Source organism: Lytechinus variegatus, chromosome 2, assembly GCF_018143015.1.
Source record: "Lytechinus variegatus isolate NC3 chromosome 2, Lvar_3.0, whole genome shotgun sequence".
NCBI classification, from domain to species: domain Eukaryota; kingdom Metazoa; phylum Echinodermata; class Echinoidea; order Temnopleuroida; family Toxopneustidae; genus Lytechinus; species Lytechinus variegatus.
The window spans coordinates 61,671,516-61,684,586 of NC_054741.1; the positions used below are offsets into that span (position 1 = coordinate 61,671,516).

The following is a 13,071-nucleotide window of genomic DNA, read 5'->3' on the forward strand; positions in this document are numbered from 1 at the left end:
GGGATGGTAATGATGATCATGGTATATGTAGTGGTCATGATGGTGATGGTGTTCAAGCTCAAATTCACATAAAATTCCATTTTATTTCCAACAGAAAATAGAATACAAATTAAATTCCATACATTTACAATGCTGATGCAGGTAATGGTGATGACGATGCTATTGATGGTGATGTTGGTGGTGATGATGATGATGGTAATAAAGCAACCATTAATATCATCATTTGAATAATACTGTGTATAATGAAAAAAAATGATAATGCTATTAATAAAAGTTCTATGCTGAATTGATATAACACCCAAACTAATCTTTCTTTTCTCATCTCGTTTCCATGGTTACAGGAAGTGCAGCATCCAGAGCGGCTGAATTGCTCTACGCAAACTTGACAGAAAACTACAGTATCTTCATCAGGCCAGTCAAGAATGAATCGGACCCTGTCATGGTCGAGTTTGGTCTTTCTATTTCACAACTCATAAACATAGTAAGTATACCTTAATTTTTTTGTCATGAATTTATAAATGAAAGGGGAGATGATGAATAATGCACTTCTTCCTGTCATCATCATCATCATCATCCTCATCATCATCATGCTCATCATCATCATCAACATTATCATCATCATCATCATCATCATCCATCATTATCATCATCACAATTATCATCATCATCACCACCATCATCATCTTCATCGTCGCCATCTTCACCATCACCAACATCATCATCATTAGATATTATCCATGGTGGAAAAAAACGATAAGTGGAATCTTGCAAAATTAATGAAAGTAGCAAAAATCCGAAACACTTCCGATCTTCCGAATCGTGTATAATTATATCAAGATTTCTTAATGAATTGGCAAATAAAGTTGTCATGAATAAATGCTCTGTGATAATAGACGTATGTTCTTTGGTTGCTATTAAGATTTTGTTGAAGTTACTAGCACCAACCGATCTTTTTTTTTAAATTCGTAATTCTCTTGCTGTATTTGTCACATAAATACGATGAATAAAAACAAGATGACAATAATAGGCAAATAATCACCGTTTATGGAGGTGTTTGACAAAATGATTATTACTTCCGAGGCGAGCTTGAATGTCGCTATCTTTCAAAGCCGAATATAGGCATGTTAGGGAAAGATAAAAGCTTTTATGTGCCATCTGATACTATATCACAACAATTATAAACATTTCAAACGCCCATTAATTTCCCTAATTTTCGTTATTTCATCCCTTCTTTTTCATAAATCTTAATTTTCAATCTAATTCCGATTTACTATTCTTTCTATTTTTCATCAACACTCACTTTTTCACTTGCCATCTTGTCATTCAATCTAAATCCAATTTGTTCTGTACTCCTTATTGATTTAAATCATCTGCTTGTCCCTTTTAAAACGATCCTTTCCTACAACATCAACCCCATTCTCTTCTTCCAACCCATTTTCATATTTCATAATGTCCCCATTTCCTACCCCCTTTTATCTCCCCCTCCACCCCCTCTACCACTCTCAATTTCTGCCCCCGATTTTGCTCACATTTTGTTTTCTCCCTTTCAATCAATCTCCAGGACGAAAAGGCTCAAGTTATGACAACAAGCGTCTGGGTCAAGCATGTAAGTATATTTATTTTCACACAAAATTCCATATAAGGAACAATTTCAATGCTGACACTGATCTAGCTGCTTGTGCCCCCCACCCGAAAAAAGAAAATCATATAGTCGTTTTTTTTTCGCAGACTTGGTGATATTAGTCACATGAGACCATATTTTTTGGAGAAATTTGGAATGGAATGTCTTTGGTCGACATTGCTTGGTAAAATGACAAGTTTCAATTAAAATGATATTTACCAGTACCGAGAATTTTACTACTCACTGGTCATTCATACCCTCCTTTTGTGAAACGGGAATATGCTGATGACTACAAAGGTTTTAAGGGAGATATTTCAACAACTGTAAATAGGGACGGGAATAAGAATACGGGAATAAGGAGATTCATTGTACCACTTCCATTGATTTTTAAAATATGTATAAATCACTTCTCAGAATTTAATTGGAAATCCAAAAATTATGATTTGAATTTTAAACCAATTTTAATAAAATCAAAATATCAACAAATGTAGTTGTTATAGGCTTCACTGAAATAGATGATTTTGATATATTCGTATCGTGTTTTTTAATCTTCGTATTTTTTTAAAAATGATTTTAACTCACGTAATTTAAAAAAATTGAATTTGTTAACGGTATACAGGCATGGCAGGACCATCATTTAATGTGGAATCCAGATGATTATGAGGGTATTACCGAGCTTCATATTCCAGCTGAAAATATCTGGAGACCTGATATCTTACTATACAACAAGTAAATATGTACCATACATTTATGTGTGTTTCATTTATTTCTTTTACCACTTCTTTGTTTTTCTTGATTTCTTTCTAGTTATCCTTCTTTCTTTCTATCTATCTTTCTTTCTTTCTTTTTTCTTTCTTTCTTTTTCTTTCTTTCTTTTTCTTTCTTTCTTTCTTTCTTTTTTCTTTCTTTTTTCTTTCTTTGTTTCTTTCTTTCTTTCTATTTATTTCTTTTTCTTTCTATCTTTCTTTCTTTCTTTTTCTTTCTTTCTTTCTTTCTTTTTTCTTTCTTTCTTTCTTTTTTCTTTCTTTCTATTTCTTTCTTTTTCTTTCTTTCTTTCTTTCTTTTTCTTTCTTTCTTTCTTTCTTTTTTCTTTCTTTCTTTCTTTCTTTCTTTTTTTCTTTTTCTTTCTTTTTCTTTCTTTTTCTTTCTTTCTTTCTTTCTTTCTTTTTCTTTTTTCTTTCTTTCTTTTTTCTTTCTTTCTTTTTCTTTCTTTTTCTTTTTTCTTTCTTTCTTTTTTTTCTTTCTTTCTTTTTTCTTTCTTTTTTCTTTCTTTCTTTCTTTCTTTCTTTTTCTTTCTTTCTTTCTTTCTTTTTTTTTTTTCTTTCTTTCTTTCTTTCTTTCTTTTTCTTTCTTTCTTTCTTTCTTTCTTTCTTTCTTTCTTTCTTTCTTTTTCTTTCTTTTTTCTTTCTTTCTTTCTTTCTTTCTTTCTTTCTCTTTCTTTCTTTCTTTCTTTCTTTTTCTTTCTTTCCTTCTTTCTTTCTTTCTTTCTTTCTTTCTTTCTTTCCTTCCTTCCTTCCTTTGCTTCCTCGTTTTTTCTTTGATTCCCTCTCTTCATTGCTCATTCCGCATGTTTGTGAAAGATGATATGTATCATAAATTCATAAAATTGGTTATTCTTTATTCATTCACATTTTTATTACTCCTAATATTTCAACATTATAATTTTCCTGCATAGTATTTTCCATTGCTATTCATACTGTAGAAAGTATATACTAAATATGCATTACATCAGAGCAAAATATTGAGTTTTGTTTTTATTCATCATTTATCTTTCGAATACCTGTATTCAAAGTTGACCTCTGTGCGTTGTACAAATTCATTAATTGCAATATTAATTAATCCGTACGTACACATAATATCAAATGTAATTTCAACATACATTGTTTGATAGTAATCGTCAACTTTCTACCTCTTTTTTTATACAGTGCCAATGGAAATTTCGATGTGCAGTTTCTTGTAAACGCTATTGTGAAATACACGGGGAGGGTTACCTGGTTACCCCCTGCCATATACAAGAGCTCATGTACAATAGACATCGAGTATTTTCCTTTCGATGAGCAATCATGTAAGATGAAGTTTGGTCCATGGACCCACGATACACTCAAGATTAACATGACATCGTCGAACAATGTCGTCGATCAGGAGGATTACTGGCCGAATGGTGAATGGGAGATCGTTGAATCGCCGGCGTTACGTAACGAGATCTCTTACCCTTGTTGCGAGGATATATACGTGGATGTAACGTTTTATTTCAAGCTGCATAGGAAACCGTTGTTTTACGTGGTCACACTTGTAGTGCCTTGTCTTCTCATATCCTTCCTTACAATCCTGGTTTTCTTCCTCCCCTCAGACGCCCAGGAGAAAATAACCCTCTCCATTTCCATCCTCCTCGCCCTCATCGTGTTCCTCCTCCTCATCCCCGACATCATCCCACCGACGTCGACAACGCTGCCCTTGATCGGTCGCTACATGCTATTCACCATGGTGTTGGTAACGCTCTCGATCACGATCACCGTGGTCATAATCAATTTTCATTTCAGGAACGCTCGCACGCACGAGATGTCGTCGTCGATGCATTATCTCTTTCTCATACTCATGCCCAAGGTTCTATGCATGCCGCGGCCTACGAAGCCCTTCGAACACGAGAAGCACAGTTCAGCTAAAAAGATGAAGAAGAAATTTGCATCAGCCGGTCTGTGCGGGAGGATTTTCGGCGCGTCTCCCGATAAACGATTCTTAAAGTCGGGAGCACAGTATGTGATTGATACAATTACGCCGTCATTACTAGAAGAGATAGAGAGTAGAAATAGAGACATAAACTCGTCGGGTGCGTCATTGCCAAAGGAATGCCTGGAAATGCTGGACTCTCTTGAGGTCATCGCGATGCATATGAAAAGAGAGGATGACGAAGATCAGGTAATAATTTCTTCTGAATAGGAACACAGATAAAAAGATAAGAGAATTCTGTTAACAATAATTTGATTCTTAATCAAGGAAATTAGTAACAGCAACATTTAACTGTAAGAGGACGCTTCGTAAAAAGAAAGAGTTCGTGATTTTCCAGTTGGTTTCATTGTTGGGAGGGTGCATAGAGATATATATGGGAGGGTGACACAGTGAGTGACTGACGAGTACCTATAGGCACTAGAGGTACCTTATGACATTCGATTTTCTATCCCTTCATACGGATCTATGATTGAAAAAAGATGTATATAAGTTAATGAAAAATACAAATAAATTTCATAGCATAAGGCGTTCTTTTACTCAACAATCATTCATATCCATTGCAACCAATACAGTTTAGAGTGAGTATTAAATGATCGAATGAGTTCATCGGTTCCCCCGATTGCTATACAATGAATAGATGAAGCAGACCTCGTTGAAACAATTATTATTTCCTAATTGAAAGTTTGATGTCGTTGACCGAACTTTCTGATGGCATCTTTGTCTTTATTACAGATAAGCGAAGACTGGCGGTTCATAGCTTTGGTAATGGATCGGATGTTTCTCTTCATCTTTGCCCTGATGTGTCTGAGTGGAACCCTTGGTATCATCCTGCGTGCACCGATACTCTGGGAGAGTGCCGATCATCATAATACCACCAATTACACCAAGCCTATTGTCCTGGAGACCCAGTCATTCTATGATTTCAACCCAACTACTCCTGTCTATTAATCGTGTTTATCTGGAGACTTACTCCTGCATGCGGCGCTATATATACACTGTAAAAACTGCGGTGTTAAAACTGACACCAATTCGTATTAATAGAGGACCACACCCTGAGGTGTTGAAATTACACCCTAGAGATTAAACATAACACCAAAGAGTGGAAATGTAACAACAAAAGGTGTTTTAATAACACCTATAGGTGTAAAACTAACACCACCAATTTAACACCGGTGTAAAATAACTGGTGTGGTCCTCTATGTACACCGGTTAACACCACAGTTTTTGCTGTGTACCCTCACTCGATTGTTGTTAATATGGGAAGTGTGATGTGATCTACCGCGCGTCACCAGGGTGTTTGGATGTCAAGACCTAGTCTCCTCGGACACAACAAAGAAAGATACTAGTGGGTTTTTTTCATCTGCCAATAAAGGGTTTTCGTTATGGAACGGAGACTTTGCGGACGGTAGCTCAGAGGACATTGCGAATCCACGCGAAAGTCCTGCGTGCGAAGGAACACCCCATCTTTAGGTTTTTCATGACATTATTAAGTCATTCTAGGGACAAGACGAAACATTGCTCTACGCAAAACCAAAATAACGCACCGTGTGTTCACTGATAAAGTGTAACTTGCCGCGATGGCAATCGGTCGTGCTCGCTTTAACGGGAGGGGGGGGGAGCAGTTACAGTTGTCCCACCCTCTCCAGAAATTTTAAAAACTTTCACCTTTTTTTCTGAAAATCACTGAAAGTGAAAAGCAAAAACACCCTATGACAAGCTCGGGCTCTTCGCACCCTCGCTTTCTTCGAAAGTTTTTTCAACAATTTTAATGCGTCTTTTCTGCTTCCGGCCGGCCATGATTTGATTTTCAATGTTTTTTCTAGTTACTGTCACCATGCAAAGCTTCCGTCTCCAATCGAAAACACCCTGATTTACCTGGAGCCTATCACCGACATTGTTGAAATTCATATATAAGACTTTATCTCTGAACATTGGTGGAATGACTTCCCAACTGCAACACCTTCTCTTTGGAATCGTGAACAAATTCATGATAAATCGCGTCATCAATACATTGTTATGGTAATTATGATTATTACTTTCATATTTTGTTCTTTACACTGACTAAAAGACTTGACTCGGAATCGTACTCCCGACTGCCGCAGTCGATCCATGATTCGACCACGTACAACTCATTAAGAAGCAGTCAGCTATAGTCTTCAAAGATTCACATTACTCTTGTGACTTCATGAATATTTCTGCACTTATGCAGACTCTCCGTTCCACGACTACCAATGCACTGAAACATTATTATCTTTACTAAATAGTTATGAATAATTTTGAATTTCTTTTATAATCAGTACCAAAAGACGACGAAATTGACCGTTGAACAATGACTTAAAGATGTAATCGTCATCGGAGAGAGCTATTGAAAAGAGGACGCACTCTTACAATATTTCCTTGCAAGAACAATTCAGCTGAACATACCGGACAGTAGTACTTCTGTTCTAAACGGATCAAAGGAGGCGTATATTCATTTTGGCAAAGACAGGACTTTTTATGGGGAAGTATCATTAAAAAAACCCCTGTCATTATGCAATGATCTGTTGGATTTTCCTCGTGTGAATCTTCCAAAATTAATCACGTTTTCTGTATGTATGTGTGTGTGCGTGTGTGGGAGGTGTGGGGGAGTGTGGGTTGGCGTGAGAAACATCACTTAAAGGTATAACACATTTACAAAAAAAGACAGCAACGATAATCTTGTCTTGAATATGATTATGAAATATCATGACTATAGTCTTTCTATCGTAACCATTTTTATAGCTGCTCTCTGTTATTACTTTGTTTTACAGTCATAGAAGTATTAGTGTTGGAGAATCATTTTAGATATGGTCCATAAATGAATTAATCGAACTATTTCTGATTTTCTGTTAAAGTCTTTTTGTATTCGAACAACTCCTCCCCCCTAAGAACAGGTATAATTGTCAGATTAGGTAAATAATGCACACGAAGGCGATAATTGTTGGGTTGTTGAGTTGGGTTGGGTAGATGATTAGCTTTGAGCTTATAAACAAGATTTGAGAAAGTTAAATGTTTAGCCTAATAAATAAAATTCTCTCTCGCAGTGTATACATCTGTAGGCCTGTCCATTTCCCACGTTTCCTGAATTTATGTTAAGAGTGGCTATAAGTTGGTGTCAAAAAGACACGCTTGACCAATTTAGGCCTAATAGCTATATACATTTCATAGATAAAAACATTATTTAAAATGTATTGAATGAGCCTATACCACCGATATGTTAAATACAAATGTATTTATTTTCAAAGCTAAGAATGTAGTAGCAGCAAATATACACCTTTAAACATTCAAAACATCATAATCATACATCATTGGCTTCTATACGCATGGTACTATTGTGATTTAAGTCTTTCTTTTTCATTTTACCCTGACAAATAAATGATTTTCTTATTTTTCATGTTTTGCATTTTATTTAAAGAAATATCTTTTCATCAAGATCTTTACATCTCATCTCATTATTTAGATCATTAGATCGATAATTTTAGATTGATATTTTTCTTTACATTTTAACGAGTGTCAAATTACTTCGGACTGTGATGTATTTCATGATACAAACCTCAAAAATATAATTTTGTTTTATCATCGCCATTTTTAATTTTGACACTAATTTAGCGTAAGAATTAAAGGTATTTATCTTAATTTGACATTTTCCTTTCTAAGAGATCTGAGTGAATGCCGTTCACTGTTGAAAGAGTGAATTTAGAGTAAATTTACGCATAGAATATGTAGAATGAGAATATTATTTTCAGGATATCACTGAAGTCACTTAAAATATCGGGAAAACTTACATTCACTCTAGTTCATTCAATTTCTAAAAAAGACATGTGAATATTTTCACCAATTCAATATAAAAATCAATCAAAATTTACTTTATTATTTACTTTATTTTTATTGAATTTAAAATAATCAATTTACTTTTTAAATTTTCGTTTGAAATTAGGTTTTATTTTTTTTTTCGTTTTTAGAGTCTAATGATGTTTTTATCCAAGTAACTGTATTTTTATCAAAATGATTACATCATTGCTTGCATGCACTTGAATACTTATATGACGATAACTATGCTATAAACGTTTGTGTAAATAATATATTATATGAGAATGACTGTGTTTATAAACCTATAAACCAATAAGAAGTACTATTTATGATATTAAAACAAGTATTTGAAGTTCTTTACTTACAAAATATAAAAACAAAAAAAATATTTTTGTGGTATTTGTGTGTTTATTTCTTCACATTCTTTAAGTTTCGTTCGACCATGGTTCGACAGCCAGAACTATGACATTCAACAAACTAGGGGCGTTTCATGAATCTGTTCGTAAAAGTGAAATGTACACAGATGATACATCGGATTTCAGTCTATACATGGGCCCCATACAAAGAGTTGTGATTGATCATGTCAATCACAACTATGGATGGCCAGCAACATCAAAATCTAAAATTTGTTCAAAATATTTTCTAGATTATGATGTATATTCTTACATTCACCATTCTCTTGAAGATTCAGTGTGCTAATTTTGGTTTATCAAAAGGATTAAGCTAATTTCCGGTAGAAAAAAAATCATGTTAACATGGTTACACGATGAACCTCTTCCACATCAACATGGTTATGGATGGATTTCCATACATTTGATATTGATTGGATCAATCGTAGCTCTTTGTAAAACAGCGCCCGGATTAGGAATGCGATTGTTACACGAGGAAGCTTCAAACGGCTTCATGAAACGGCACTGGTAGGTGTTTCATGAAGCTGTTCGTAAGCTAAAGGGGTGCTCCAGGCTGAAAATAATATGATTTGAACAGATAAAGAAAAATCAGACAAACAAAACATTTAAAATTTGATAAAAATCGGACAAGGAATACAGTAACTAATGATAAAAAATGTAGCATTTCAAAGATTTTCATTATTCCGCTGAAGCATTTCTCGACATGTTTTCATGAATATTCAATGAGCAATCTGATGATGTCATATCCCCACTTTTTCTTATGTATCTAATAGGAAATTAGCATTATTTTTTTTCTTTCAAGAACCAAAAAAATTGGAATGACAACTGATCTAGTGCATAATCATGTTGCAACACATTTCATTACATGGGAGAAAAATCATTCCCAAATGTATGAAAAAATTAAACAATTATGATTTCATGTATAACATATGAAAAAAGAAATTTGACATCATTAGCCCACCTAATGAATATTCATGACGACGTGCATATAACTGTTTCCACAATATATTGCTATGGTTTAAAATTCAATAACTTTAGGTGAAAAACATCAGCCCGGAGTACCCCTTTTAAGAAAGATTTTACGAACGACTGAGGACGTTTCTTCATCTAAATGATCCATGTAGCTGACTTAGCACATGAGAGCATGTCCTAGTCGTTCGTTAAGTCTTTCGCAACTCAGTCTGAACAGCTTCATGGAACAATCCAGATATCTTATTAGGTACATACCTAAAAAAAGTTCATCCGAAAGTGATTTGGGGATGGCACCCTTTCTCCATGCCGTATATTATGAAACTCCTTGATCATTAAATTACAAAAAATGTAATGGCGTGAGATGAATTCAGCTGTTAAATTTATTATTATCTACATTACTTTGATCACATTGAGTTTTGCTCCATATAATTTCCAAACAATGATGTTTAATAAAAATATGGGAAGTTGGGGCATTTAAAGAGCAGCCCTATCTAATCATCCATGATTCTTTTCCTAAAAATATCATAAATATATATACAAACTCACAATACTTCTGCTTCTCTATCCAATTATTGGAATCTCGCTTTAACTATCCCCATCTGTTATGATAGCATCTTTGGATCTCCTTAACGATTCATCCAGAACCTCCTTCCCCTCCATGATCAAGGTCGCATTCAAGTTAGAAAACAAAAGACAGACCCCTTCCTTCATCACCTTTAATTAATCTGTCGAACTCATCTCACCCGATACATCCAAGTGGCGCTATTTATTGATGTATGTGCAGGGGGAATTTGAACAATGTGCGATTAAATGAAAGAACATAATGGCTCATCAGAATGGGGTCGTTTTGCTGGATACTTTTTTTTGTAAACTCGGTGTGATGACAGAAACGTGGAAAAGCAAAGGTGGATAAGAAAAGAAAGCAAGCAAGGAAGGAAACAAACAGATTGGATGTAGATAAGGATTTTTTAAAACATGAAGCAACACGAGAGAAAATGGAGTCTTCTGATAAAGGGAAAGTGTCTTGATGGTGTATCTATGATTTTTTTCTTCGCGTATAAAAATAAAGAAAAAATAGGAGAGAAGAAGAAATATTAGCATCAGAAAAGGAAGACTGTATCATGGACCTACACACTAAAAAATAAAGGTTCAAAATTGAACCCTGAAAGGTTGATGCAAAATCAGCACCCTATGGGTTCAAAAATTGAATCCCTGATTTGGGGTTAAAAAATATTGAACCCTGCACCCTGCGGGTTCAAAACTGCACCCCTAAATTTTAGATTGAACTCCTAGGGGTGCAGTTTTGAACCCACAGGGTGCAAAAATGAACCCCAACCGCAGGATTCAATTTTTGAACCCCAAATCAGGGGGTCAATTTTTGAACCCATAGGGTGCTGATTTTGCATCAACCTTTCGGGGTTCAATTTTGAACCTTTATTTCTTAGTGTGTACACACTAAGAAATAAGGGTTCAAATTTAAACCCTCGGGGTTGGTACAATAGCAGCACCCCAAAGGGGTGCTAATGAGTGCAATCTTGCTTATTTGCACCTTTAAGGGTCCAATTTAGCTATATTACACACACAATAAGGTGCAGAAATGAACCGTTGTAATAAGGGTTTAAATTTGAACCTTTTTAATGTCAAGTATTATACACCTTAAAAGGTTCAAATTTGCACCTTTTAGGATGCAAACGAGCATTTCTTGGTGCAGATAATGATAAAAAGGTTGAAATTGAAATTATTTATTTTGTCTTGCCCCCCATGTGGCAATCCACTGATGCCGCTCTTGGATAATTCATGGGCCTAAAACAGAAAAAAAAATCATTTGAAAATGCAAAAAAAAAATGTAAAGGATATTCCGAAATAAGTATTTCTACTATTAGACGGAAAGGATACCATCATTGTCATTCATTCTGACGAGTATACGAACAGCCGTTAACCCCTCCTTCCTCCCCCCGCCCAGATTTTATTCTTTCACGTGCAGAGGCTCAATGAGATATAACAGCAGTGTGTTTTCATCATGGTCATGGTTATCTTTGAAAAAATATAGCTTTTAGAAGGGCACTTCTGGAGTGGTGGAGGCAGGGACGACCCCCTCCCGTGAATCTCAAGTAGGGGGGGGGGGGAATAGGGGAAAAATCGAGTGCATAAACTAGAGGTCTGTGTAGTATAATGGTACAAAAAAAACCCTATAATTCAAATGACAGAACATGATATCCTTTCTTGGATCATCTCCCCCCCCCCTTTTACAAAATGACATACATCGCCCCTGGTAGATTTGTAGAGAGAAATAAAGAAAGGAAGGAGGAAAGAGAGAGAGGAAAGGGGGAGAGAATGAAGAGACAAACAGAGAGAGAGAGAGAGAGAGTGAGAGAAAGAGAGGTACAGCGAGAGAAAGGGGTAAAAGAAGGGAATAGAACAGGGTTGTTGGAAAGAATGAGGCTTTGTATGGGGGAAGAAAAATATAATCATTTATTTGAACTCTTAATCAAATAGAGATGATTCAATTCAAATGACATGAAGTTTATTAGATTGAAGTTAATTGAGTGCTGATCACATTCGATCTAGCATGCTATTTCGGACAGCCGTCTGCTCTATGGGGTGCTGGCAGACACATTTTTAACATCGACTTGTTTTTAATGCTCTAATGAATTGTCACGTGGAAAGGGGAGGGGCACCCCAATTCGTCTCATAAAAATATCCCAACGCCCCACCTGAACCCCTATATACCCGAATGAATATCACATCCCTTCAGTAATGTCTGTTGATGCGTAGCGTTGGCTTACAGCTTTACCGATGTAGTTTGTTCAACCTGTATTGCAATTAGGTTAAACACACATCTAAATGGATGTAATATTAAACGTGGGATCAAATTATGGTATATATTGCTTACTTTGTATTTCATTCCTTCCTAGGCGTACATGGTGTGAAAGTATTTGATTTGGGCTTGTATGTTTTGATACGATAGCGATTGTTCAAACAAAAACCTGTTTAGAAATATAACTCTGATAAGCGCTGCATAAAATCAGAGTTTTATTATTAAACCCATGATGAAAAGTGAAAATTTCTTACAGGTACGATCAGAAGTGAAGTACTTGTATTGCAGTTAAAAAATGTATGAGTTAACGCACTTCTTCTTCACTAATGCATGAATCATTATGATAATGTTTTTGATCAAATTATACCATTAAATTTCTGCATGCCATTTGAAAAAAGGACATTATAAAATGAATTCCATTTAAAGACATCAACACACCTCTTTTTACCCTTTTAAGAAGCAGTATGGAGAATTTTATAGATAATAAGATTAAATAAATGTTTACACTCGCTAAAGCGAACGAACATTTCTAAACGATAACGAAAAGTTGTTCATATTTTGATATACGGTTTATACATCTTAAAATACCCTATTATAGAGTTTCTGTTCGCAATGACATCATAGAGTGTGTTTATCACTTAAAATTAAGAAATAAAATCGTGAGAAGATATGAACTCATCGCACATCTCTGTACC

At 35.1% G+C, this 13,071-nt stretch overlaps 1 protein-coding gene across 1 annotated transcript; it reads left to right on the forward strand.

Moving 5' to 3' along the window:
• Positions 1-329: 329 nt before the first annotated feature.
• Positions 330-5,412, forward strand: LOC121408551 (neuronal acetylcholine receptor subunit alpha-3-like). Its single transcript, XM_041600053.1, has 5 exons — positions 330-481; positions 1,562-1,606; positions 2,241-2,350; positions 3,547-4,537; positions 5,081-5,412. Exons 1-5 carry the CDS (start codon positions 332-334, stop codon positions 5,294-5,296), a joined length of 1,512 nt encoding a protein of 503 aa, XP_041455987.1. The 5' UTR covers positions 330-331; the 3' UTR covers positions 5,297-5,412.
• Positions 5,413-13,071: the final 7,659 nt, after the last annotated feature.